A 23323-nucleotide genomic window follows, 5' to 3' on the forward strand; every position below is an offset into this window, starting at 1 on the left:
AACTGTAAGGTCTTTCCCTCAGGTAGTTAATCCTTGCAGTACTTTTTGTGTTACTCTCTAACTTTAGTTCTGTGCAAAGCTTTCTTTTACCTGAACTTTTTCCTATGGCCGTTAGCAAGTGTGAAATTTACATACACAACTGATTTGGTTTGGAATTGTTTTCTTTTTCTGCTATAGCTTTGCCTGTCAAGGTGAGGGGTTATAATTATTAGACAATTATTTTAACTCTTTCTCAAGCTAAAATTTGGTTAAATTTTCAGTATAAGTTTTCTTTAAAAAATGCATTTTTGGTGTCCAGCCTTTATAGTTGCATTTACCTCTCACAGAAGTCAAAGAGCTGGTTGACTCTTAAGGGATCAGGCACCAGACCTGCTGAGAGTTTTGCAGTATTTAAGTTATATTAAGCCATTTAGATAGGAAGCAAGATAGCTTGCTTTCACAAGGTATTCTTAAATCTGCAACCCTTTCTTTTCAGTTCTAGAGAAAAGTGACTGTGTCTCAGGTCAAACTGAATTTTTAGTTCTTATTGCTTATGGTTCTACTTCTTAAGAGTTCTGTCTGTATTTGAGTCTTCCAACCGTTCCAGTGATATTACTTATAAACGGGACCTTTATGCTGGAGCATCTGTGCTTTCCGTTTGTGTTGCCCTGGTAGTTCCACTGTGGTTTGATACCTGACCACCTTTTCCTCTGGGAGGTGGCATTGCTATCTGCTTGAGAAAGAGCTCCATCTTTTCAAGAGACTTCTTATTATGCCACGAATTATGTAATGTATAGATTTTAGGTTTCCTGTTCTTTGGATCTTTTTAAAGCTTGTATGCCTCTTTTTATGTCAGCGTTTGTAAACTGTCTTCTAACGTATTTAGTCCTATTTTTGCCTGGGAGGGATTGATGGCATTCTGCAGTATGCTGTCTCTGATCTCTCCAACAGATTGTTTTCCATTAGCATATTGCAGGCTCTGTGTTCTGCCTTCTTTGGAAAGAATAAACCTTGCAAGATGAACCAAACTGAGTTCAGAGTTTCTTCACAACCATATATTCCTGCACTGTTTTTTCAGAGACTGTTGGCATCAGTCATACATTCAGTCTCTTCTGATTTTGAGACTATGCAATGCCTAACACCAACTCAGGTGACCTAATACATTTTTAAGAAGAGGCTTGCTAAGTCAGAGTGTAATGGCAGAGGCCTCAGTTCAGAAAAAGCAGGAAAGCTAAGCCTGCCTTAGGTCATTTACAACACTTCAGTATCTCTCTATCCTGTTAACTCTAAACACATGCTTAAGATTCATTAAGTTTTTGTCCTGGCTAATTTTGGGTAAAAATGGGGGAAGGTGGAATGGTATTTAGGCTACGGTTTTGCTTTGAGGAAGTACAAGAGGAAAAATAGAAGCAGAAGACTCTGATCTTGAAGTTTAACCCCTTCTTTCCTGCCATTCACCCCATTCAGTGCTTCTGGTTAGATGGTACTCGCAAATGTTTTGATGGTATTCGCTTACAGTACTGGAACATAACACTGCTGATAACATCCTTTTCATACTGAGGAACTCTAAGAAGATACTAAGACAACTCAGTAATATGTGAGGATTTTTAAAAACTGGAATAAACTGACTTTAGACAAAGAGAAAGATTCCTTAATGGAAGATTGTAATTGATGATTTCAGGTTTGTTTGGTTTTTTAAAATTATCTATTTAGTTAGCTGTATTGATACTAAGTATATGATTTCAACTGTGAGTTACGGTGTGTATCACTGTAGCACTGCATGCTACTTTAAATAGTAAATGATGAGAGAAACTTTTAGAGTAGTAGTAACACAACTGCTGTATATAAATACAGCTGGAAACTGAAGATGGTATAGATCTTTAGAGCTAAATGCACGATCCCAGGTACATGTGGGTTTTAGTGGACTCCTTTTCGACTTCTTTCTGGTTAAGTCTTTTGTTTGCATTATAAATACTGGGGTTGAACTTCATCTTACAAATGGTTATAATTATTGGAAACTTTTCACACAACATTGTTAATACACTGCTGTCCAAGATCTGATAGGTGTTGTTTATTTTTGGTATGCAGCATTCGGAAGGAAAGAAGTGAAGCCTTACTTTAGTTGTGCCCACTCTAGTTGTGACCCCTCTAAGCATATTCAAACACTTGCTTGAAAACTGAGATGTAGGCTGATATGAAAACTCAGACAGAGGCAGATTACCTCTTAAAAGTCAGTATAAGTAATAACAATACTTAGAAACAAGGCCTTGAAGGTGAGGTTGCAACAGAGAGGAGCACTAAATGAAAGGTATGCATGGTCAGTGTTACTGATTAGAAGTAGAATCTTTGCAGCAGTATTGCTGGAGTGAATGAATGAAAATAAGTGAAGCTACAAAAAAATGTTGCAGAGTGAAAAAGATCCTCAGAGAAACATAAAAAAATAGCCATTAGAAATAAAGACAGTGGGATTTGCAGCTACAAAGCCAAGGAAGGTCGAGAACTTAGGAATCTTTGTGAAAGATACATGAAGGAAGACAGAAGGGTGTTTCTGAGCACTGTCTGGGGAGACATCACTAGGGAGTTAGTTGAGAGTGGCTTTGTGGAGTACTAGGGTGGAATGCAGATTGCTTGTCATTCCTTTGTCTGGTTTCATCCTGAGAATTTCCAGCTGTTGGAACAATGTACTTAAGTGACTTGGGAAAGGAAAGGGAAGCAGGATGGTAATTCGTGGCATCAAGGTCTCTACTTTAAATTAGAGTGTCTAATAACACTTTTAATGAAGAAGGTGTTTGTGGAGAACGATGAGAAGGGTTGAGAACTGCTGTGACAGATTTCTATGTAGGGTGCTGACACTAAGCTTGTGGAGTAGTTTGGGAGCAGATGACATCTGTGAGCGTGCATGAGGAGGGTGATAGAGGGGTTTGTAGGAAAGGTGAAGAAAAGACAAGGATAAGAAGTGGAGACTTTGTATTGTGTGGGTTTTCTTTCACAGGGAATTAATGAGATCTATTCTAGAGAAAGGGGAGGCATGGGATGGTAGAGAGATGAGAGGCATGAAGTCAACTGGTTGTAGCAGAAGGACAAGGGTCATGGCATCCTTCTGTGTGGCTGTAAGAATACATTAACAGAGGATATTCTCTGCAGGTCTCCTCCATCCTTACTTCAATATACTTTTTTATTATATATACCTTCCTGGACTGCATGAGGCAGCAGTGGCATAAACTGACTCCTTTCCTGTCCTGCTGTCAGCCACGATTACAGACTGGGAACACAATCCCTGTCCCAAAGACCTGAAAGTCTTAGAGCCTTATTGTGTGCTTCAGTACAGCTTCACAAGGAGCTGTTTGCAATTTCAGAACCTATCTTAGTTCTCCCCATACAGTCGGGAAGGGAGAGGACATTTCAAACCCCTATGTAACCTGGAAATAAATTGCTACCATTTCATATTTTGGCTGTTGTAGAGAGAGGAAACAGGAAATGTGAATGAGAAGGGGGGGGAGGAATAGGAAAAAGAAACAGAAAATATAAGTGAGATTTTGTCTGTATAGATTTGTTTAATGTTTTTGAAAGCACTGGTATTTTTCATGTTAGTTTATATCCAGATTTACTGCGAGCATTTCTATCTGAAGCTTCAAAACCCATAATGTATAACTACCTGTCAGTCTTTTTTTTTTTAAATACTGAATGGAACACATTTGTCACTAGCAGTGTACTGGCTTAGTGGCAGCTGACTGATACTCTTGTTTACTTACTGATATTTGGCTTAGGCTATATAGAATACATGATTATTTTAGTATCCATGAGCAGGTTGCACATGCTGAGGAAGCTAACATCTTATGACCCCAACCTTCTGTACATTTTTTTCACAACCATGATTTTAAATGCATCATTCCCACTGGTAAAAGCTGTGCTATCTGTAGCTTCACCTAAAGGAGTGTGTCTGCTCCTCTGTAAAGTTATTGAAATGTTTAAGTCACTGTGGAGGCACGGGAGACAGATGAAAAAATAAAATACAGTTTGTGGATTCAGAGGCTGATACAACACTTTTATGATCATGATCGATTGAATGAAAACTGATGATGTGTTCACATAAACGTGGAGAGTATTATTTTTTAGTATTTTCAATAAAACAAAAAACAACGTATTTTTATGTTGGTTATAGAACAATTATGATGCATATGTAAGAGATATTTTGTGGGTTTATGTTTCGATGTAGGAGTAAATTAATCTGAGATAGTTAACAGTCATTATACTAAAACCAAAACCATAGATGCTAGTGCTCAGCATGGTATGTTGGAATAATATCCAAGTGAGGGGATGTAATTTTTACGGTACAATATCCTGTCATCGTCAAACAAGTGAATTTTTTTGGCTAATGAGAAGATTAACATAGTTTCAGAGCTTCCCTTTACTCATCCTCATCCTGTTTTTTCTTGCTAAAGAAAATTTTTCTTTATGGCTTCCTTTTGATGCACAGATATGTTGTGATTTGTGTGGTTTAGCAAACGAACCTTACAGCTGGCTCTTAGAGAGTGAAAATCACCAACGTGAAATTGCAAAATAGTAACAAAACATTTATAAAGAAGAGATAAATAAACCATTTCCTGGGTTTACTTTACTGCTTTACTTAAGATGACTGTGGGTAACCGTTTTCTGTTCTCTTGCTTCGCTGCCAATAGCTGATATGGTCCATTTGCTGATGTTGGATGGATGCTGTATGTGCTTTTTTCATGACTATTCCATATCTCAATGAAAAGTAACTTTTTATTTAAATTAAAAATAAATTTAAAATGTCTCCATCATTCTCTCCAAGTTTTGGTATTGTGTGTTCAGCAAGTTGTCAAACTTGTGATGATGTAACGGTAACAACCTTGAAAGCTGAGACACTGAGTTATACTTTTTAAAAATCAGAAAAGTTAGTCTTCTGTTTTTTGCTCATAACCTCAAATCAGTTGCTTAGATTGCATATACCTAAATAATTTGTACAGCTATAATGCTTCTGAAAGACTTTGTAGACCATCAAAATGTTGTGGTTATCCAGAGTGATGGGGATGGAATGTTGTCTGACACGGGTAACCTACAGCAAATGGGAATGTTGCTGGAGACACAAGACTGGCACCACATACAACCAGCTTTGGGTCATGCCTTCATTCTGCATCACCTTCACCTGAGCTGGCTCCAGGAATGAAGAGAACTCACAGACTGCATTCAAGATGAACTTTTTCCAGGCACTGTGGATAGTGCCGTGCCCAGCTAGTAAGCTCTCTCTGAGCCCAAAGCGTTAGGAATTTCAGGGACTGGCTGTACTTCAAAGGGACCAACTGATCCTGGGAAGGATTCTTCCTGCATTGGATGCTGGACTTTGCTAAATAAGATACAAGTTGGCTCCATGTGATGTTTATAACATCAGGCTCCTACAAACAGCACTTTAGCTGCTGAAGCAAATTTGATCCCAAAGACGAAGTAGCCCCAGGTGAATAGTGTGCTTCTAGTCCCAAAACCCCTGAGGGTCTGAGCAGGCTGCACACGTGAATGGCCTGTCTGTCCAGTTTTACTGCTCCACAGCCACAGAGGACAAGCTCCATGGATACTAGGGCAATTACTGTATGTACAGCCATAGTTATAAAGATCAGCTACCAAAATCCCAATCTCATCAAAAGTTATAAAGTTATCTTGAGGCTGTTAAAATCCCATGCTTTCTGCCTCTTGATTTTTTGGACTGCAGTAGCTTCCTGTGTTCAAACTTTTCTCTGAAATCTTAAGAACTGGGAAAATGTACATATAACTAAAAATTGATATTTCATCTAGTGGAACTTCAATAGAATTATTAAATGTAGGAGTTGACAACACTCAAAAGATGAGTCTAATTTAAGCAATGATTGAAAATCACACTAAACCAAAGTCTCTGATCTGTCTGAAAATGATGCCATCCCGGCAGAGTAATGGCTTTTTATCCTTGATCTTGAAAAGGAGAGACAGCAAAAAATGTGTCATAACTCTGATGGGTTCTGGGTCAAGAATGATTATATCTGAAGATTGTTACAAGGTTATTTCTTGTTAACTAAAAAGATTGGGGTAATTCTATTTCTTTCTAAATTATGATAGAAAGTCTGTCTAAAGTAATGTTCTTTGGCATTATGATTAAATTTTATTATATTTTGTTTCAATTGTTAAATTGTTCTTATGCCAGCACATAAGGTTTACTTTTTCTTACTGAGGTATGAGTGGACAGGAATGAGCAGGCAGCAGTGGCACTTAGTTGCCAGCTGCAGTTAAACCATGACAAAGGGCCTCTAACCCTTTTCTTCGCTGTTAAACCAGTTAACAGCATGGGTTTGGGTTTTTTTAAAGAAGCAATTTTCAGTCATTTTAATCATGCTGGTTACAGGCCCCCAAGGAAGGATTTACAGGTGCCAAGAACAGGTGGGCTCATTTTTGCTGTGGCTGGAACCAGAGATGTCCTCTCCAGGTACTACCCTGAAAGCTGAGTGTTCATGGGGAAATCACACAGAAAGAGGACCAACTCATCCTTCCACCTAATAGTTTACTCTGTGGCTGATGAGATATTCAGGGGACAAACCAGATTGTAGCTATGATGATATAATAGGAAGACAGAGAGATCTAGTCTAAAAATGTGATCACAGAGGCAGTAGCAGAGATCTCATATGCAAGTCCTCCTTGAATCTGGCAAACAAGACAATTCAAAGAACATGAAAGATATTTTTCGATGTTTTGCTGTTAATAACTTGAATTATGATGATGGTAAGCCAGGAAAGAAGGGAATCTGAAGGCATTAGCTCTGATTAAAATTTGGTACAGTTAGTTGAGTGTGGGAGCACTCATTTACACCAAGTCAGTCCCTGGCCCATCCAGCTTCAATGCATGATTTCCTATTGGAGATCTCAGGACTCAACTTGTCTTTTTCCTTTTTTTTCCTTTTTCCTTTTTTTTCCTTTTTCCTTTTTTTTCCTTTTTTCCCTTTTTTTTTTTCTTTTTCCTTTTTTTTTCCTTTTTCCTTTTTTTTTTTCTTTTTCCTTCTCTCTCCTTATGTGATTCCATCTTGGGTCTAAAAAACTGCTGTCATGAGTATTACTGAATCTAAAAAGATTGTGCTTTGTACCATCTGAAAGCTTTGCAGCCTTGAGTCATACAAAGGATAAAAAGCAATTCATCTTAAAGATCAGTGGTTTTTAAACCACTGAAACTCACATTTGAGCTTAGAATAGGGAGGAGAGTGATGTTTGTCACGATAACGGGATTTAAAATCTAAGTGTTCTTCATCTTGTATAATGTGTACAGTATTTCACAAACTGGTACAAACATGAGTGGGAAGGTTTGTGAATTACCAGAAAAGCTGAGATGTTAAGCAAACTGCTGTTTTGAGCAATGTTATTTATTTAACTGGATAAATATTTCCTTTCCCCCCAGAATTGGAAAGGCTATGGACAGTATGCATTTGTGAGACTTGGCAGTGTTCTCCAGTGGCTTTGTTGCCCATGACTAAACACAGAGTAATTGCAGTAATTTCACGACTGCAAGGCGCACCCTTTTGACTAAAATTTTGATTGAAACCCGGAGGTGCACCTTCTAATCTGGTGCGCCTTATATATGGACAAAGTTTGGAAATTTGCCAATCCGGAAGTGCGCCTTGTAATCCGGTATGCCTTATAGTCATGAAATTACTGTACATTTATTCTTTGTTATATTAGAAGCCAGCCATTGACTTCCTTTTTATTTCTTTAGATTTATTTGTGCAACCTTCATGTTGTCCTTGTGGCTAGTCTTGTGAAATTTAGGATATTTTTGTTGTCAATTCTTCTCACACTATGAGTACCTTGAGCTGCTCCGTGTAATTAAGTCACACAACATCCTCATATCCTGAATAAATCTGTCCCTGCCCCACTGTTGGAACAATATTCTCTATTGTATCCCTTCCATCCACTCATCAGAGTGATACTAGTCTTCTCCTTCTTCCTATGCATTCTTTCTTCTGCTCAGGAAATGCTCTTTCTGAAGAGCTCAGGAAAACCACAGCACTCTACACCTTTAAAACTTGCCTGAAGATCAGCCTCTGTGATGCTTGCAAAAAACTACCTAAGTAATCTGCTTATCTATGTCATTTATCTCGAGTGATTCCATCCTTCCATAGAGCCTGCAGGAAACTTGTTGATTAAATCTATTTGCTTCTATTCTGTCTTTATGAAATTCTGGATTGGCCTAGTGGAGTTTGGGTTAATTCTAGGACAGTCACATTTTGGATGACCCTTTTCTTCCTGCATGTTTTTTGATTGTATCTTTTGTTTCTTGTCCTTGTCCTGCAGATAGAGGCTTTGCACTTCACTTGGCTCTTCATGACTTTAGCATAGCACCAAAAACGTGTCAGAGTCCATCTATTTTGAGCTGTTTGTAGGCTCAGTGTGTTAGTTTAGAAGCTACTCCAGGCACCATCAATGTTTTTTGTTTCTAGTAGCGATTTGTCTGTACAACGATTTGTGGGAGGGTTTAAAACACTATGTAGAAGAAGTTAATACCATTTTATGTGACTGGTGACTGTTGGCATTCTACTCCATGCATTTTTCATGTTTAATTTTTGTGTTTGTAACTCCAAAAAAGTTCTGTAAGATAAATGTGTGAGAAGGCTCTTGATTTGTTAATGCTCTCTAGAAAGTGCACGTAGTGTTACCCACTCTTTAAACTGAGAATTTCCAGGTACTTAGTTGAACACAATTACTTAATAGGTAAGAGTAACCACTGAAAGAAATTTTTTTCTTCTTAAGAAACAGAAATCTTTTTATAATTGTACTATGTAGTGTCATGAATACATAGAGGGATCATTTTTATCCCTGTGCTATGTATCAGGCATAATTTTTTATAGCTTGTACTTGTCATGTCTTTCTAATGCCCAAAAAAGAGTGGATCTCCCTTGCTTGCAAATATTGACTTGTATATTTAGTGCCCTCTTCAGCAGGGCACCTCCATCTGTGGGATGTTAAGCACATGCTGTGGATATGTGGGCTGGAGTGTAAGACGTGCCCATTCTTCACTTGCTGGGAAAGGCATCGCCATGGTTATGCCAGCATCCTAACTTGATACCAGTTTGGGGACATTGTCATCTATCGAGCTAATGGTTACATAATAATTAATATTCATAGATAACAAAGGCAGTGTTCCCCTAATTAGTAAAGGTTAGTAAAGGTTCCAATTTGCTCGGTAAGAACAAACTTCAGTTTGAATCCCCTGTGAGCCTTGCCTTGGATCTGGAGGCTGGAGCTGCACGAATTGAGCTAATTGTCTGGTTACTTTTCCTGCCGTTTGGGAGAAGGATTGTCTGGGGATGAGTCCTGAATGGTCCCATAAGCATTAGTAATTTGCTAGTTGGGAAACAAGGGACCTGTGTTTGAATACTCTGGAGTTACTCCTGACTAGCTGCCTGGTTGCAGTCCCTGGGTAGAAGGTGAAAGAGGGTAAAGGAAGGGCTAAGAGCCCTCAGGAGAGTGCAGCTTCCTTCAGTGAACTGGTTGAGAGCTTTGCTGTAGAACATGCCATCAATGTAGACTTTTTCTTTCCCTCTTCCAGCTCAGCTTATGATACCAAAACAAGACAGAAGGTGGCAGTGAAAAAGCTTTCAAGACCTTTTCAATCACTTATCCATGCCCGGCGGACCTACCGAGAACTTCGGTTGCTTAAGCACATGAAGCATGAGAACGTAAGTGGAGAGTGAATTCTTCTCTTTGGATTTCCATTACAAAAGTTTACAATATAGGCTTAATTTCAGTTAGGTACAATCTTTTCCAAAAATATATATATTTTTCAAAAATATATAGGCAACTGTATACTCAAGGTACCTGGACCTAACCATCTTAGGTGTAGTGAAGTCACTGAACTTCAGAAACTTTCAGTAACGGGCTGTATTTTATTTTTAAAACATCTAATTAAATCTTGAAGATGAAGCTAATGAAACTCAAAACAAGTCATTGTACTCCTCTCTAATGAAGTAATGAAAGTATTCTATTCACTACTGTTGAAACATCTTGAAACACCAGCCCAGGAAAAAAAAAAGACTCCACACCTCAAACCTGCTTTTGCTGAATATGGATTATGTTGAGAAATTGAGGGCAGATTAGTCTCGTTGCAATGGACAGCAGTGTAATAGCTAAATGAAAGACCGTAAATTTCAGATTCCACAGAACTGAGTACTGGTCTAAGTTTATGTGATAAACAGTTGATTTCAATGGTGCATCCACTTACTTAAAGGTAGCTTGATGACTTGAGGCCTGAATAAAACATGGTTGATTGAAAAGTATCTGGGAGAAAGGATGAAAAAGTTAATAAAAACAGACCAAGAGAACTCATGAAAGTGTGCATAATCTAAAGTATAACAATTGTATAAGGCATGTGTTCATCTTTTCTGTAATGTGACATTATTTCTTCTGCCTTTTTTTTTACTTTTGTATTAAGATTGTAATTAAGATGGCTGAGGTGGTACCTTTATAGATCATCTACTATGTCAGTTTTCAGTATGACCATATGTCATGTTTTTGTAAGTTTTTCCCAGAAATGCTGAGCACTGTCAGTACAAATTACATGTTGTTTTACAGGTTTGTAAAAATAAAATGTCACTTCCTTCCCCTTCTTTCACCTGACAGGTTATAGGACTGCTAGATGTTTTTACACCTGCAACATCAATAGAAAACTTCAATGAAGTGTAAGTAAATTTTTTTAAATCATTCTGACCAGTTCCTAAGTAAATGAATACCATTCTGGTTTTTAAAAGAAAGAACATGCATGTCTAAAAGACTTTCAACCACAGTAAGCTTTGTAAAAATCTTTTTGCAACTTTCCCACAAAGAGAAGACAGGGAGATGGACCTTATTTTTGTATTTTTCTAAATGAAAATTTAAATTATTTAAATTAGATGAAAGGTATATGGTAAATGTTTTAATGCTGCATAAATGCCAACAAAAGTAAAACTTTTTCAGTTCAATTGTGTATTTGTAACCTGTAGATTGTTTTTTCATACAGAGATGGCAGAGTTCAGGAATGAAGGAAAGTATTCTGTTAGTTAACTGAGATAAGGTAAATTTAGGCTAGAGTCCTGGCTAATGTAAAACTGGCTATATTTTGATGTGACTCAAACATACAATTTATGCTGATTTCCTTTTGGTTTACATAATTGTATAAGCACTTAAGTAAACAATTCAGCAGAGGAAATAGTAATTAACATGTTTTTGTCTCTGTGGAAATTAGTGACCAAACCCCTTTGACTCTGGGGCAAAATTACACAAATGGGAATTAGGTATGACGGATGCATACTTTTGTTCCAGCGCTGCATTTGGAAAAGAATCAATGTTTCTTCAAAATTTGTTGAAAAATAAAACTTCCAGTGGGAACAGAGAGGGAAGTTACACAAAACACTCTTATTTCTACTATCCTCCATCATCAGATTTTCCAGGGTCCTGCAGGTCCTGTAGTTTTGGTGCCTCAGGCTGCCACTTTAATGTTGGGTGAGGCTTCCTCTTCATCAAAAAATATGTTACATCTATCACTGCTGTAGTGTATCATGGAGAAAACAGAGATAAAAGCTTCTAATGTACTGCAAGGATTTTTCTTTTTCATTATGTTAAGTCTCATAGCAGTGATTGCATTATTAGAACTCATAGCTGATTTAAAGGATACAAAATGTGTTAGTAGACACTGGAAAAGGAACCTACATGGCTTGTGTGGATACTCTTCCAGAAGAATTTATGTTCTGCTATTCTGTGTTGTTTTTTTCCTCACTTCTTTCCTCACTCCACAGATATCTTGTGACAAATTTAATGGGTGCTGACCTGAATAACATTGTGAAGTGCCAGAAGTTAACGGACGATCATATACAGTTTCTCATCTATCAGTTACTTCGAGGTCTTAAGGTACTGTCTGAGTCCAGGAATCTAAATGTTGTAGTAATGAGTCAGCAATCTAAATGTTGTAAGAACTAGTTGGTTGCAATGAGCGTACTTAAGCATGGGGTTTTTTTTATGTCTTGAAAGTGTGCAAATAGTAGCAATCATTTCAGAAATTATCAGGTAATTTTTCAACCAGAAATAAATCCCCAAGCCTACCAAAGTTTATGTGCACGATACACATGAATACTCCCCTTAAAAGTTAACTTTAGATCAGTGTCTATTTCAGTTCCTATTGCAGGACAATAGCATGTTATATAATGTCTCAAAATTCTGAATGTGAAATAGATGAAGAGCAATATGGAAAGTAACTCGCATTGTGCTTTGAAAGACATGAGCCACTTTAAAAAACCACAGTCCTGATTTTTGTAGAGAGTGTCACATGGGTGAAGAGATAAGTATTTGGGTCCTTTGGGAAATGTCTGGAAGTAGAAATTTATCCCAGCAATGTACGATGCTGCACACAATCACTTAGGATTTAGTCTGCCTGTAAAGTGATTTTTTTCTTTAATCATGTCAGTTTAAATTTATACACTTTAATAACACAGGTGATTGGCAATGAATCTACAGCAAAATTTTCTTCTAAAAGAATCAAATTATGTATCATTTTGATGATGTTTCATATGTAAATGTCTATAAACAGAGGAAGATGTAGGTAATGCTTCCCATTACTAGGTGCTAAGCTTTTTCTCAGACCAGTATGAATTTTCCTGAGATATAAGCACAGAAAAGAGAGAGGTCAGCAACCTTACTAGCTCGCTTAACAGTAATTGATATTTTAGAAATGGAAAATAATTATGTTTGAAAGCAAACCATGGTAAATACTGGCTCTGAAATATACTTATTACATGATTTTCAGCAAGTCACCTTGTGCCTGAGACAGTAATTCATATTCATGCATGCAGGTTCTGTCACTTTAAGTACAGATTTTAGTGAATAAAAATTGCACAACTGAGCCCTTAATTGCTTTGTCTCATTTATGTGAGTTAATAGCTTAGTTAGGAAAATAGATTCTGGCATTAATTATCCTGCTTGTGGTTTTGAATATGTCTGCATTGTGTCAAAGCTAAGTAATAGTAAGAATTGTGCTCTAAGTGAATATTAATTTCAGAAATGCATTCAGGTGCATTTCTGGCTCTGTTTCAAAGGGGAGGGGTTGCTGGTGGCTCCTCTCTTATGGAATTGAAATTCTCATTAAATTCTCATATCTCATTAGTCAAAGAACATTTGATACTGTATGTGAGTGCTTGGGGGCATCAGGAGGGGCTGCTGTGGTTGTCTCAGCAGAGCAGGAACACGGCTTCTTCTGTTGATAGCAATGTTTTGGCTCCCTGTTCATTCAGCTGCTTGCAGCTGCTGTGAGGAACACTGAGAGGTGGCCCTGCCTTCTGATAAACAGTTCTTAGGTCTGGAACATGAAGAATGCCCTTGTGTCCTCTTTAAGTTTTCCCAGTTGCTACACAGGTTTTGTGTATAATCCCTTCTCCTAAAAAAAGTTAATTCACCTCTAGAGAACAGAAGATTTTCAAGGCCCGGTTGATATGATCGTCGATAAACTTGCTATTAACCCTAACTAGAGAAAGATAGGCAATGACAGAGTGAGCTGTTCTCAGTTTTTTATTTTAAATGTTTTGTGTAAAATAGCAGAGACATTAAATAGCTGCTGAAGTACCACTTTGAAAGTGGACCTGAGGTAATGCTGTGGATTAGGTGGGTATTTTGGTGACTAAACTGTCCCAGAGTGCAGATGTGGCTGCTTTCACCCACATCAATGTTCACAGTATGGGAAGGTGACTTATGTCATGTAGGAGTCAACCATGCTACTCCCTAGGCCACTGATTTTACTAGCCACTAGCTGATCAACATGGACATCCAGGGAAGGCTGGAACAAATTCCAAATTGATAAGAGCCTTTATACAGAAGAATCACTGTGAGTGCTGCCTTTACTGGTAGAATCTAGTCTTCATGGTTACCTTTCTTGAAATATCCAGTTTTGGCTAAGATAAAACAGGAAGGTTTTGAAGTTTGACATACCTCTGATCTGAAAACATGGTATGACGAAAATACTTTCTGTATATAAAACAGTCAGTCTCAGAAGGAAAAAAATAAGACAAGTGTCTTTAACCTCCCTTCACTTCTAACTTCAAATCTTATGGTTTTTTTTTGTTTCACAGTATATTCACTCAGCTGGAATCATCCATAGGGTGAGTTGAGGCTTTGATGTAATGAAAATGAATGGAGTGTTGTCCCTCTGTGCATCAAATGTGTTACTAAGACATAGTTACAATACATTTTAAAAGGTTGAAGTAGTACTTGACTAACTCTGTGTTCTGCTACAGGACCTGAAGCCCAGTAACCTAGCTGTAAATGAAGACTGTGAACTGAGGGTGGGTATCATGCTGTTGTAACAGAGTGCTGCAAAAACTCTGAAGGTGACAGTTTTCTAAGAAAATGTTAGTTACCATTTTTATGGCTCATCATTAATTTCAGCTGTTTGCTACTTGCCCATTACTGTGAACATGTGTTTTCTCCCAAATGTTAATTTAATATGAATACAAATATCTTTGCAAAATTTCTATGTACCCCACAGATGGTACATAGATAATAGTTTGACCCCCACTGAGTACTTAACTAAGTGTATCTTGAAAGTCTGACCTGTAATATATATCTGCATCTGCCATATATAGATGAAATCTCGTAACAATTTGGATTTTTTGTATCTGTGGAACATACAAGCTAAATTAAATATGGTGGCAAAAATATACCAGTATTGCCAGTTACAAGTATTGCAGTTAGACAAGCAAACAAAAAAGCCCAACCAACCAAAATGAACCGTATAATCCTTGCTTCCCAAATGCTATTTTGATGTACACATCTATATAAATACAACTCTTGGTATGTCTGTGTTAAGTGATACTACATAGTAAGCATGAAACTCTGGAGAAGGAAGAGATATCTTTTAGCTTTCTAAGCCTTTAAGTTTAAGAATGAGAAGTTAAACATTTCTCCAGGACAACCAGAAATATCTTTATTCCTGTTTCTAAGATTCTGATGTAATCACTTTATTCCAGCTGCAAGGGATTTAAGAAAAGACTCCAAATGCCACAAGATCAGCAAAAAATCACAATAATGAGTAAGAGCAGTGCAGTTAGATTGTTGCACTAATCCGGATCTGTGGTGAGAAACTAGTTCCTGTTTATTTAGTGACACTTGCACATGCTCAGCAAGTTTAATGATTATCTCTTCAATGTCTTCATGCATGTATGTTCAGCATCTGTGAAATTTTGTGGGTCATCTGTGTTTGATCATCTACTCTAAAATGTGTACGTTATTTTTGTACTGTAAGTAAAGGAGACTTTTACTGTCTTTTTCTATTATTATGAAATCTGTGCACCTCCCTGTCTAGCATTTGTTACACTGCTCTCTACTTTGTTTATATTTATAGCTTTACTTCCTCAAATTATTTTTACTTAGACAAACTAGTGGATATTTCCAAGTACTAGCAAAAAAGCAATAGAAGGAAAGTATGTGTGTATGTGAATACATTTGATGGAAAGGATCAGCTGTTAAGGAAAAATATTGCCAAAATCCTTATAAAAATAAAGGCATTAGTGTTTGAATTTTACACCATTTTTTGTGCTTGTTTACCTCATGCATTTTTCTTCACTTACTTAAGAAATAAATTATGCTTTTAAACTAGACTGGAAGTAAAGATGTTAACTGTTTATATCTTAATCTTTTTCTTTAGGCTTTTTATATCTTTTAATTAGATTATAACTGAGGAATTTTGAATTATACTGTTGAAATGTTCTTATTCCCTATGAAAAGGATTAGCCATCAGCTTAATAAATAATCCTGGATCTCATCATAGGCGATACTCAATGATCTTACTATGTGAAGAGATGCTGGCTAGCCCAGATGACTTAGCAGCACTGAGGCTCAGATGGTACCCTTTCAAGGCAGTCTCTCTTAGAGCTAGAGTCGATAATTAGTGGGACATAGACTACCCAGAGAATAGAACAGAAAGCAAGGAAATGAGCTGGGAAAATTCAGTTGAAATAACTTTTCATCAAGGTAAATTTAACAAAGGAGAGCATCTGGAGGGGGACGCTTTGCACTCAAGCCTCTGTGTACATAAACAGCTCCTTTGTTTTGGTGGTCAAGTTCTACTGAAAACAAATGGAGTGTGATTTGAATTTATACTGTTACACAGGATATACATTTCTCTCCTGGTGGCATCAGCATTATGTGTGGTTTAAGTAAATGCTTAGACATAAGAAAATTAGACAACAGAAATTCTGCAGATTTGTGATCAGCTTATTTGGTCTTTAAATGGCCTCTGGCACTTGCTGTTAACATTTAACACACACACTCACAGTTGATGATAATATTTCATTTTTATAGCAACAGTGTTTATTTTTAGTAAATGAATGTCAGTGGAAAATTGAACTCCAGGCAAAATATAAAGTCTGCCTTGGAGAACAAAGCGCCAGGTTCATTACAGTGGAAATATCTTTGTGCAGCACCAGAAACTGCACGGAGACAGCAGAGAGAGCAGATAGTTTGTCTGCAGAGTGCTGCTGTTTCTCTTCACCCATAGTGAGGGACTACAGAAAACTCAGAAATGAGTAAAGGGAAAATCAGGACCTGTAACAAAAGTGAAAAGGGTTTCTTAAAATTATTGTTTTATTTTTATTCTATAGATTTTAGACTTTGGTTTAGCTCGTCAAACTGATGATGAAATGACTGGATATGTTGCAACAAGATGGTACAGAGCTCCAGAAATTATGTTGAACTGGATGCACTACAATCAAACAGGTAAACTGTGAAGGCTTGTATTTTGCTACAGGTTCATGTAGTGATAGTTTTAAACCAAGAAGCAGCTGTATAAGGATCTGTTTGATTCATTGTGCACACTTCTGTCTCTGTTTTTTGGCAGTTGACATATGGTCGGTTGGATGTATCATGGCAGAGCTATTGAAGGGAAAGGCTCTATTCCCAGGAAATGATTGTATCCTTAACATAAAACTTAAAATGGAACTAAAAAAATACTCTCTAATTCTTCCTTTTTTTTCCCCTAAGGACTTGAGTGTTTCTATGGACATGGTTTTGAGGTAATAAACTTGTAAAAGAGTAAACAATTTGCTAATCTTTCATTTCAGTGCATATGACAACTGAATATGAGATACTCTGGTAGGATAAAAGCAAGTAACAGATGTTCCTAAACAACAAAAAGTTACATTTATTCTTTGTGTGTCTGTATTTAAATAATAACCTAGTTACAACAGGGTAGATTTCTTCCATGTGTGGATCTTACTGAAGTAACATACACTAAAACTGAAGCTGAGTAAATGCACTATTTTTTCATCAGCTAATGCAGTTTAACAAAGTAGAACTGCTTTTAGGCTGAACGTTCCAGAAAACACAAACGAGTTAACTTTTAAATAATGAGTGAATTAATAGGTCTGTTGCATCCTATTATATTAAAAGAAGCAAGTAGTTGCAGAAATGCCACAGAAGCAACAAAGCCTTTTCTTTTCTGCAGCACTGTTCTGTGGTCCCTGATGGAACATCAGGGATTTCCACTGGCGTTTCCTGTGCTGGCAGGAGCAAAAAGGAGATGTTTCTGAGGAGAGCAGTAAAATAATAAAAGAAAACTGAAGAAAAACACAATAATAAGGAATGAGGAAACAACTGCATCAAGGTTTTATTATGAGAAACAAAAGCACATTCATCTGTACTGAATATTGACATTTCTTGCTGCTCTGAAACACCTCAAAAAACAAACAATTCTGCTAATGCTAAGCCATTGCTGAGTGCAAAGCATCATGACATTAGAATTGCCTGAAGTTATCTTAAGAGAGCTGAGACCAAGTCTCCTCACTGGCCTTTCTGTTATGCTCAGCATCATTGGACTCTACTGTAACCACAGGCATTCACCAGGTGTATCATCATTGGGAGATGACTGTCCTCAGACTGTTTGATTACATGATGTGGTATTTGAAAAAATCAGTATATCTAGTTAGCAAGAAATAAGATTTTTTTTTTGTTATAAAGTATTGTCTACTACTATATTATTATATCCATTTAAATAAAGCTGTAAGATAATCTTGAATCTCTATAAAAATGTAATATACTTTACAGGTCCTTGGTGACAATCAAAAATTACCATTTTCAAAGTTTTTAATCTTGGGACATATATAAAGCAAATTTTTAAAGATACCAAATGAGAACTTTTCACTTGCCAGTCTTCAGATTAGTAATCTGGGCCTATAAACTGTGTATTATAATAGAGAGATTTTCAGAAATCCGTTAGATCACTGAAACATAAATACGCTATTAAGATTAAGCTTAAGAATGTACTAAATTGGGCACTAGGACAGAAAAGCAATATTTTTCATGCAACTGCCACACCTGACAAGTTAATATAGTACAGTAGAGAATTTTGTACTCCAGAACTAGTCTTAAGCAGGTATGAATTGATATCCTTCCATGAGCTATGATGGAATTTCACAGAATGGTTTTAAGTGTCATAGTTACATGCATGGAAGCTCATTAATTATCTAAACCCAGAAGGACTGTGTGCTGTTTATTTCCCTGAAATTATGCAGATATCGATCAACTAAAGAGAATAATGGAAGTTGTGGGCACGCCCAGTTCAGAACTTCTGAAGAAAATATCATCAGAACATGTGAGTTCACAGCTTCATTCAGTTAACTGACTTTCTGTCATTCTTTCTCTAACTAGCACTGTATGTCACTGCTTGGGTTACACAGACACTCTGATTTGGAAATGAGCAAATACCTTAAAATTATCTCTGGTTTTTGCTGCTAGAATGCCACCATTCAAAAAATACGCTTTTGGAGACATCCAAAATGTCACCTGGATAAATTTTGACACTTGTTCTTATCTACTCAGTTTTTGCAAAGAGTTAAGAAATTTGTCCTGATGATCTTTTAAATTGTTTATAATTAAAATTATTATTGTAATTTAAAAAATTTGAACTGGTGCTCAGCTCAGAGCATTATATTGTTGCTATTAAATCTGATGTCTCTATAATTTGTATGCTTTCCATTGTTGTAAGGTTTCTAAACACAGATGTATCTGAATCAAATAATGTGTATTCTGCATGAGTGCTCTATTTAAATCCCTAATTTGAAAATCATATTTATTCATCTCTCTAAATGCTTGCGTGTGGTCCAATTTCTTGATAATTTTCATGATTAAGAGTGGGCTTTTTAACTTTCTGTGTGACTTCTTTAACATAGTAATCTAGCAAATGAACAATTTCCACTTAATTTCTCTGCTAAAGTGACACTTTGAAGATTCATTGTAAGCAGTAACAGTAGATAGCCAGGTGAGGGATGAGGTGTAGTATTGTTTGATAAAGGCAGGTGATGGGCACAGTGTAAGAGGTCAGATAAACACTAGCACACAGATACCTCCTAAGCTGCAACTGTTTTCTTAAACCTCTTCTGTATACATCTCAAACTAATACTAATGACTGTTTCTCAGCCTGTGTATATATTGACATGTTTTCTTTGACCTTACTAATGAATACACTAGTGGGTTAAGTAAGCAGGAGCAGTAGGAGAGCCAGAGCAACCCTCTATTTCTGGAAGGTCCAAGCATAATGAAACCTTATCATCACAGGCTGATACACAGTCCCAGAGTTTCTGGGTACCTGCACCTAGGAATAGCGGGGCAGGTGGCTAACTAAGCATTCATCCTTTTGCTAGGGACTGCATCAACCAACAAATCTCAGACTGTGCTGTCCTGAACACAGGTCCTTATATAGTCGTGTAGGTCCTTTTGTCGCTTTCATGTGTTATTGAGATCCTACAGGTTTTGCTATAACACATTCTCGGTGTTATTACCCACAAAAAGTGAGCTTTTTGATTGTGAGAGTAACACCTTAAATACTTACTGGAAATAGTACATGCTTTGTTCTTTTAATTTCTTGTGTTTCAGAGCATACATCAGTGAGGTACAGGAATCCTGAAACTATTTTATTTGGGCTAATTATACCTTTAGAGCACAGGCAGAACACAAAAACCAGGTTAATGAACGGGAGTGCTGCTAGGTCACCTCTGAGCTGCTGCTGCCTGATTAGAGGAGCAATGTCAAAGGAGATGCATACCTTTCTTGGAGGTAATTGCCAGCTGCTAGGGAGTTTCTTCATTCTAGTTCTTCTTTACCATGTAGTTTGGCCTTATTGTTTAGGTATTTAATGCAGCTTGCAGACATGGACAATTTCTTAACATTCCTGTAACAGCACTATCAGAAATTTGCTGAAATGCCAAGCCTATTTTCAGTTATAAGTAGAGGATTAAAGAACTGGAAACTAAAAGATCAGCCTCCTTGGATGTTTCAGCACAAGTTACTGAGGTATTTGTCAGTGTTTCATGTTAATACGCGTTTAAATGGTAATTGCATTTCAGAATAATTTAAACATTGGGATTCTGTTGGTGAGGTTTCTGTGGTGAGTATATAAACACAGGGGACAGGCTAGTAAGTGTACTTTGATAGGTCTATGTGTTTTATGGATAAGATTGGAGATAATTTTCACAGCATCTTGTTCAGTCATGTTAGGATTAATTGTTAACTAGTTGCTGTTTTCCATAGGCCAAGGATGCCTAATTAACCTTCTGCAGATAGTGTCCTTCTAACAGGACTGCTAAATGTGGAGAGATAGCTGTGTAATACAAACATGTTTTAAAAGGGTTAGGGTTTGTCCAAGGACCAGCTGAGTTTTTTTATGGATTTAGGGAATAGCCATCTGCTTCTTTTTTGACAATTCCTTTTCAGAATTCCCTGTTCTGTCTGATCCAAGTATGCAACCTTTTCTCTTGCCACCAACCTATCTACCTCAGCCTAAAAATTCACAGCTCATGTAGTGTCAGGCTGACATTTGTGGATCCTTTATCTGGGCAAGTTTTTACTAGCTGAGTTTGGATGAGCCTTTCACAGCCACAGTGAAAATGCAAGCTCTAAATTCCGTCAAACATCTGAAAATCTTTTCCAATGGAGTATCCGAATGTGTTCTTTGGTTAGTGAAGTTGCATCTCACCCGAGAAGAGAGAGGAGGGAAGGCTGCAAATTGAATTATACCACGTTGCTGAGGGTAACTGAAAGAGGATTTAGGTTGCAATTTCTGATGGAGCATGGCATGCATGTCTTCCCTGGGGATATACTGCAATGAACCAGTAAGCACAGGTGAAAACTGAAGTGCTGACACTCAAGCCTTAAACCAAATTGCACCTGCTTAAAACTCTCTTACTTAGTGTCCAGTATACAGGAGTGAGTGTTTGAAACAAGGTCATACACTGTGGTTTTACGTAAAGAGGATTTCCCATGTATAAGAAACATAAAAAATATAACGTCTGTTTTTTTGGAGCTGATGTGATTACTGTTGAGCAAAATTTAACCCTGTGGATATGGTATCTATATTGACTTATTTCTAGGCAAGAAAGTACATCGAATCTCTTCCACATATGCCTCAACAGGATTTGAAAGCAGTGTTTCGTGGTGCCAATCCATTAGGTAAGAAAGTCAGACTGACACAGATAAAATTTTTCACTAACACAGGAACTCAAGCATTCCCTGTGTTTCTTGCCGTATGATCCCATATAATAATAATCAGACAATGAGAAAAGCATTGCATAACCTTTTATCCTGGGACTTTTTTCTCTTCATGAGGCCTGTGCCTTTTCGTTTCTGATGGAGATTACAGGAACCTCCTAAAGGGAAATGGTCCATGGATGAAAAGCAAAAGCCAGCTGTGCATAGCAGAAATAAATAAAAATGTTGTGAGGTCTAGATTACAGACATCACTTCTGGCTCAGGAAGGCCATGAGCTGTAAATTGCTGGCAAGCAGAAGAATATACCAGGAAGTATAGCTGTTTGAATGACCCTTTGGAGTATAATTTTCTAGGAATATATGAACCATTGTTGGACACAGGATACTGGGCTAAGGCAGACCTTTGATCTGATTATGTGTTACAGTTTTTCTGTTTAATCAGTTGGTTCTACCTGTGCAAAAGAAATGTTTATGTGAACTTTTTATTGTGATATAAAAAGGAGCCACTTGAGTCATCAGTGCATCTCACTGCATCTCACCAGGTCAGTTCCATCAAGTACACGTTATAGGGAAGTACTGTGAGTTAAAATGCTTCTAATTCATTTTGTGCATTAATGCAAATTTTATTCTCACAAATGCAAGTAGTTTGGAACACTTCCATGTTAAAAATTGGATTTATTTGCCAGAAGTGTGTGAGAGCATGCTACATATTAATAGCTTAAAGGCAAATTAATGTCAATGCTTATATGAAAAAAAATAATATTTGAAATAGTTACAATAAAATTTCCATGAAAAACTAATTTCAGCCATACAAGTCTCTCTTATTTCTAGTATACTTCAAATGTCAACTTCAAACATATTTTGTTTATGCTGGGTCCTGTGAAGTTGCTTTGGGGTTTTCATCTGATCATTGCATTGGTGCATCTTATTAGAAGTGTAATCTCACACTTCATTATTCACAAGTTACTTACCTTGGTTCTGATCAGTGCAAACTTAAGCACACAATGCACAACACAGGATATTACCTTATAAGCACACATGGATCTTTTTAGAATTAGGTCTTTGGATATCCAAAGAGGTGAATCGGATCTCCAGTTGACTATACTGAACCTTTGTAAACACCACAAGGAAACCAGAAGCTCACTTCAGCTCTCTTTGTTCTCGCAGTACAAAATCTTCAAAACTTACTTGTTAAGCTGCCTAAATTTTACCAGTAATATTAATTGTGTTTAAGGTGAGTGAGAATAGGCTGTGTGTAAACAGTTGCCTTTTCTTTTATTTCCTCATGGTCTCTTCTGGCTTTGAACTGCGTTTCTGTTTTTGCCTTAGCTGTAGATCTTCTTGAGAAGATGCTTATTTTAGACAGTGATAAAAGGATCACTGCCTCAGAAGCGCTTGCTCATCCCTACTTTGTACAGTATCACGATCCGGATGATGAACCTGAGGCTGAGCTGTACGACGAGTCCATAGAGAACAAGGAGCGAACCATAGATGAATGGAAAGGTATCAGAACTGCATGCACTAGTTAAGACATGTAGCAGAAGAAAGCCTTAATTAAGTGACAGTTTTCCTCCGTTTCTAGCCAGAGGAATTTGAACTTTTAAGTCTCAGGCAAACAAGGTAAGTTCATGTGAGGGTGGACAGGCAGAAAGGCTTAAATTTCCTCTCTGGATTTTGCCTACTGTCCCCCTTTTGACATGTCCTTACTAGATTCCCTGTACCAGTGAAAGCTTAACTAAAAGCGGATGCTAGCTACCAGGTAATCACACATTCAGTTTGGCTTTTAGTTTTCTGGGTCAGATCCCCAGCTGAAGTAACTGT

The 23323-nt window shown here is 37.2% G+C and overlaps 1 protein-coding gene across 2 annotated transcripts in view; it reads left to right on the forward strand.

The window, feature by feature from the left end:
- MAPK11 (mitogen-activated protein kinase 11) overlaps positions 1-23323 on the forward strand; it is a 30075-nt gene that overhangs the window by 3376 nt on the left and 3376 nt on the right. For both annotated transcript variants that reach the window (XM_033057314.2, XM_033057313.1), the window contains exons 2-11: positions 9556-9685; positions 10626-10684; positions 11777-11888; positions 14096-14125; positions 14261-14308; positions 16625-16739; positions 16861-16932; positions 18533-18612; positions 21386-21464; positions 22832-23005. In XM_033057314.2, the coding sequence (XP_032913205.1) occupies positions 9671-9685; positions 10626-10684; positions 11777-11888; positions 14096-14125; positions 14261-14308; positions 16625-16739; positions 16861-16932; positions 18533-18612; positions 21386-21464; positions 22832-23005 (784 nt within the window). In that variant the 5' untranslated portion in view covers positions 9556-9670. The remainder of the gene's footprint in view (positions 1-9555; positions 9686-10625; positions 10685-11776; positions 11889-14095; positions 14126-14260; positions 14309-16624; positions 16740-16860; positions 16933-18532; positions 18613-21385; positions 21465-22831; positions 23006-23323) is intronic.

This window comes from Catharus ustulatus, chromosome 4 (assembly GCF_009819885.2).
Source record: "Catharus ustulatus isolate bCatUst1 chromosome 4, bCatUst1.pri.v2, whole genome shotgun sequence".
NCBI lineage: Eukaryota > Metazoa > Chordata > Aves > Passeriformes > Turdidae > Catharus > Catharus ustulatus.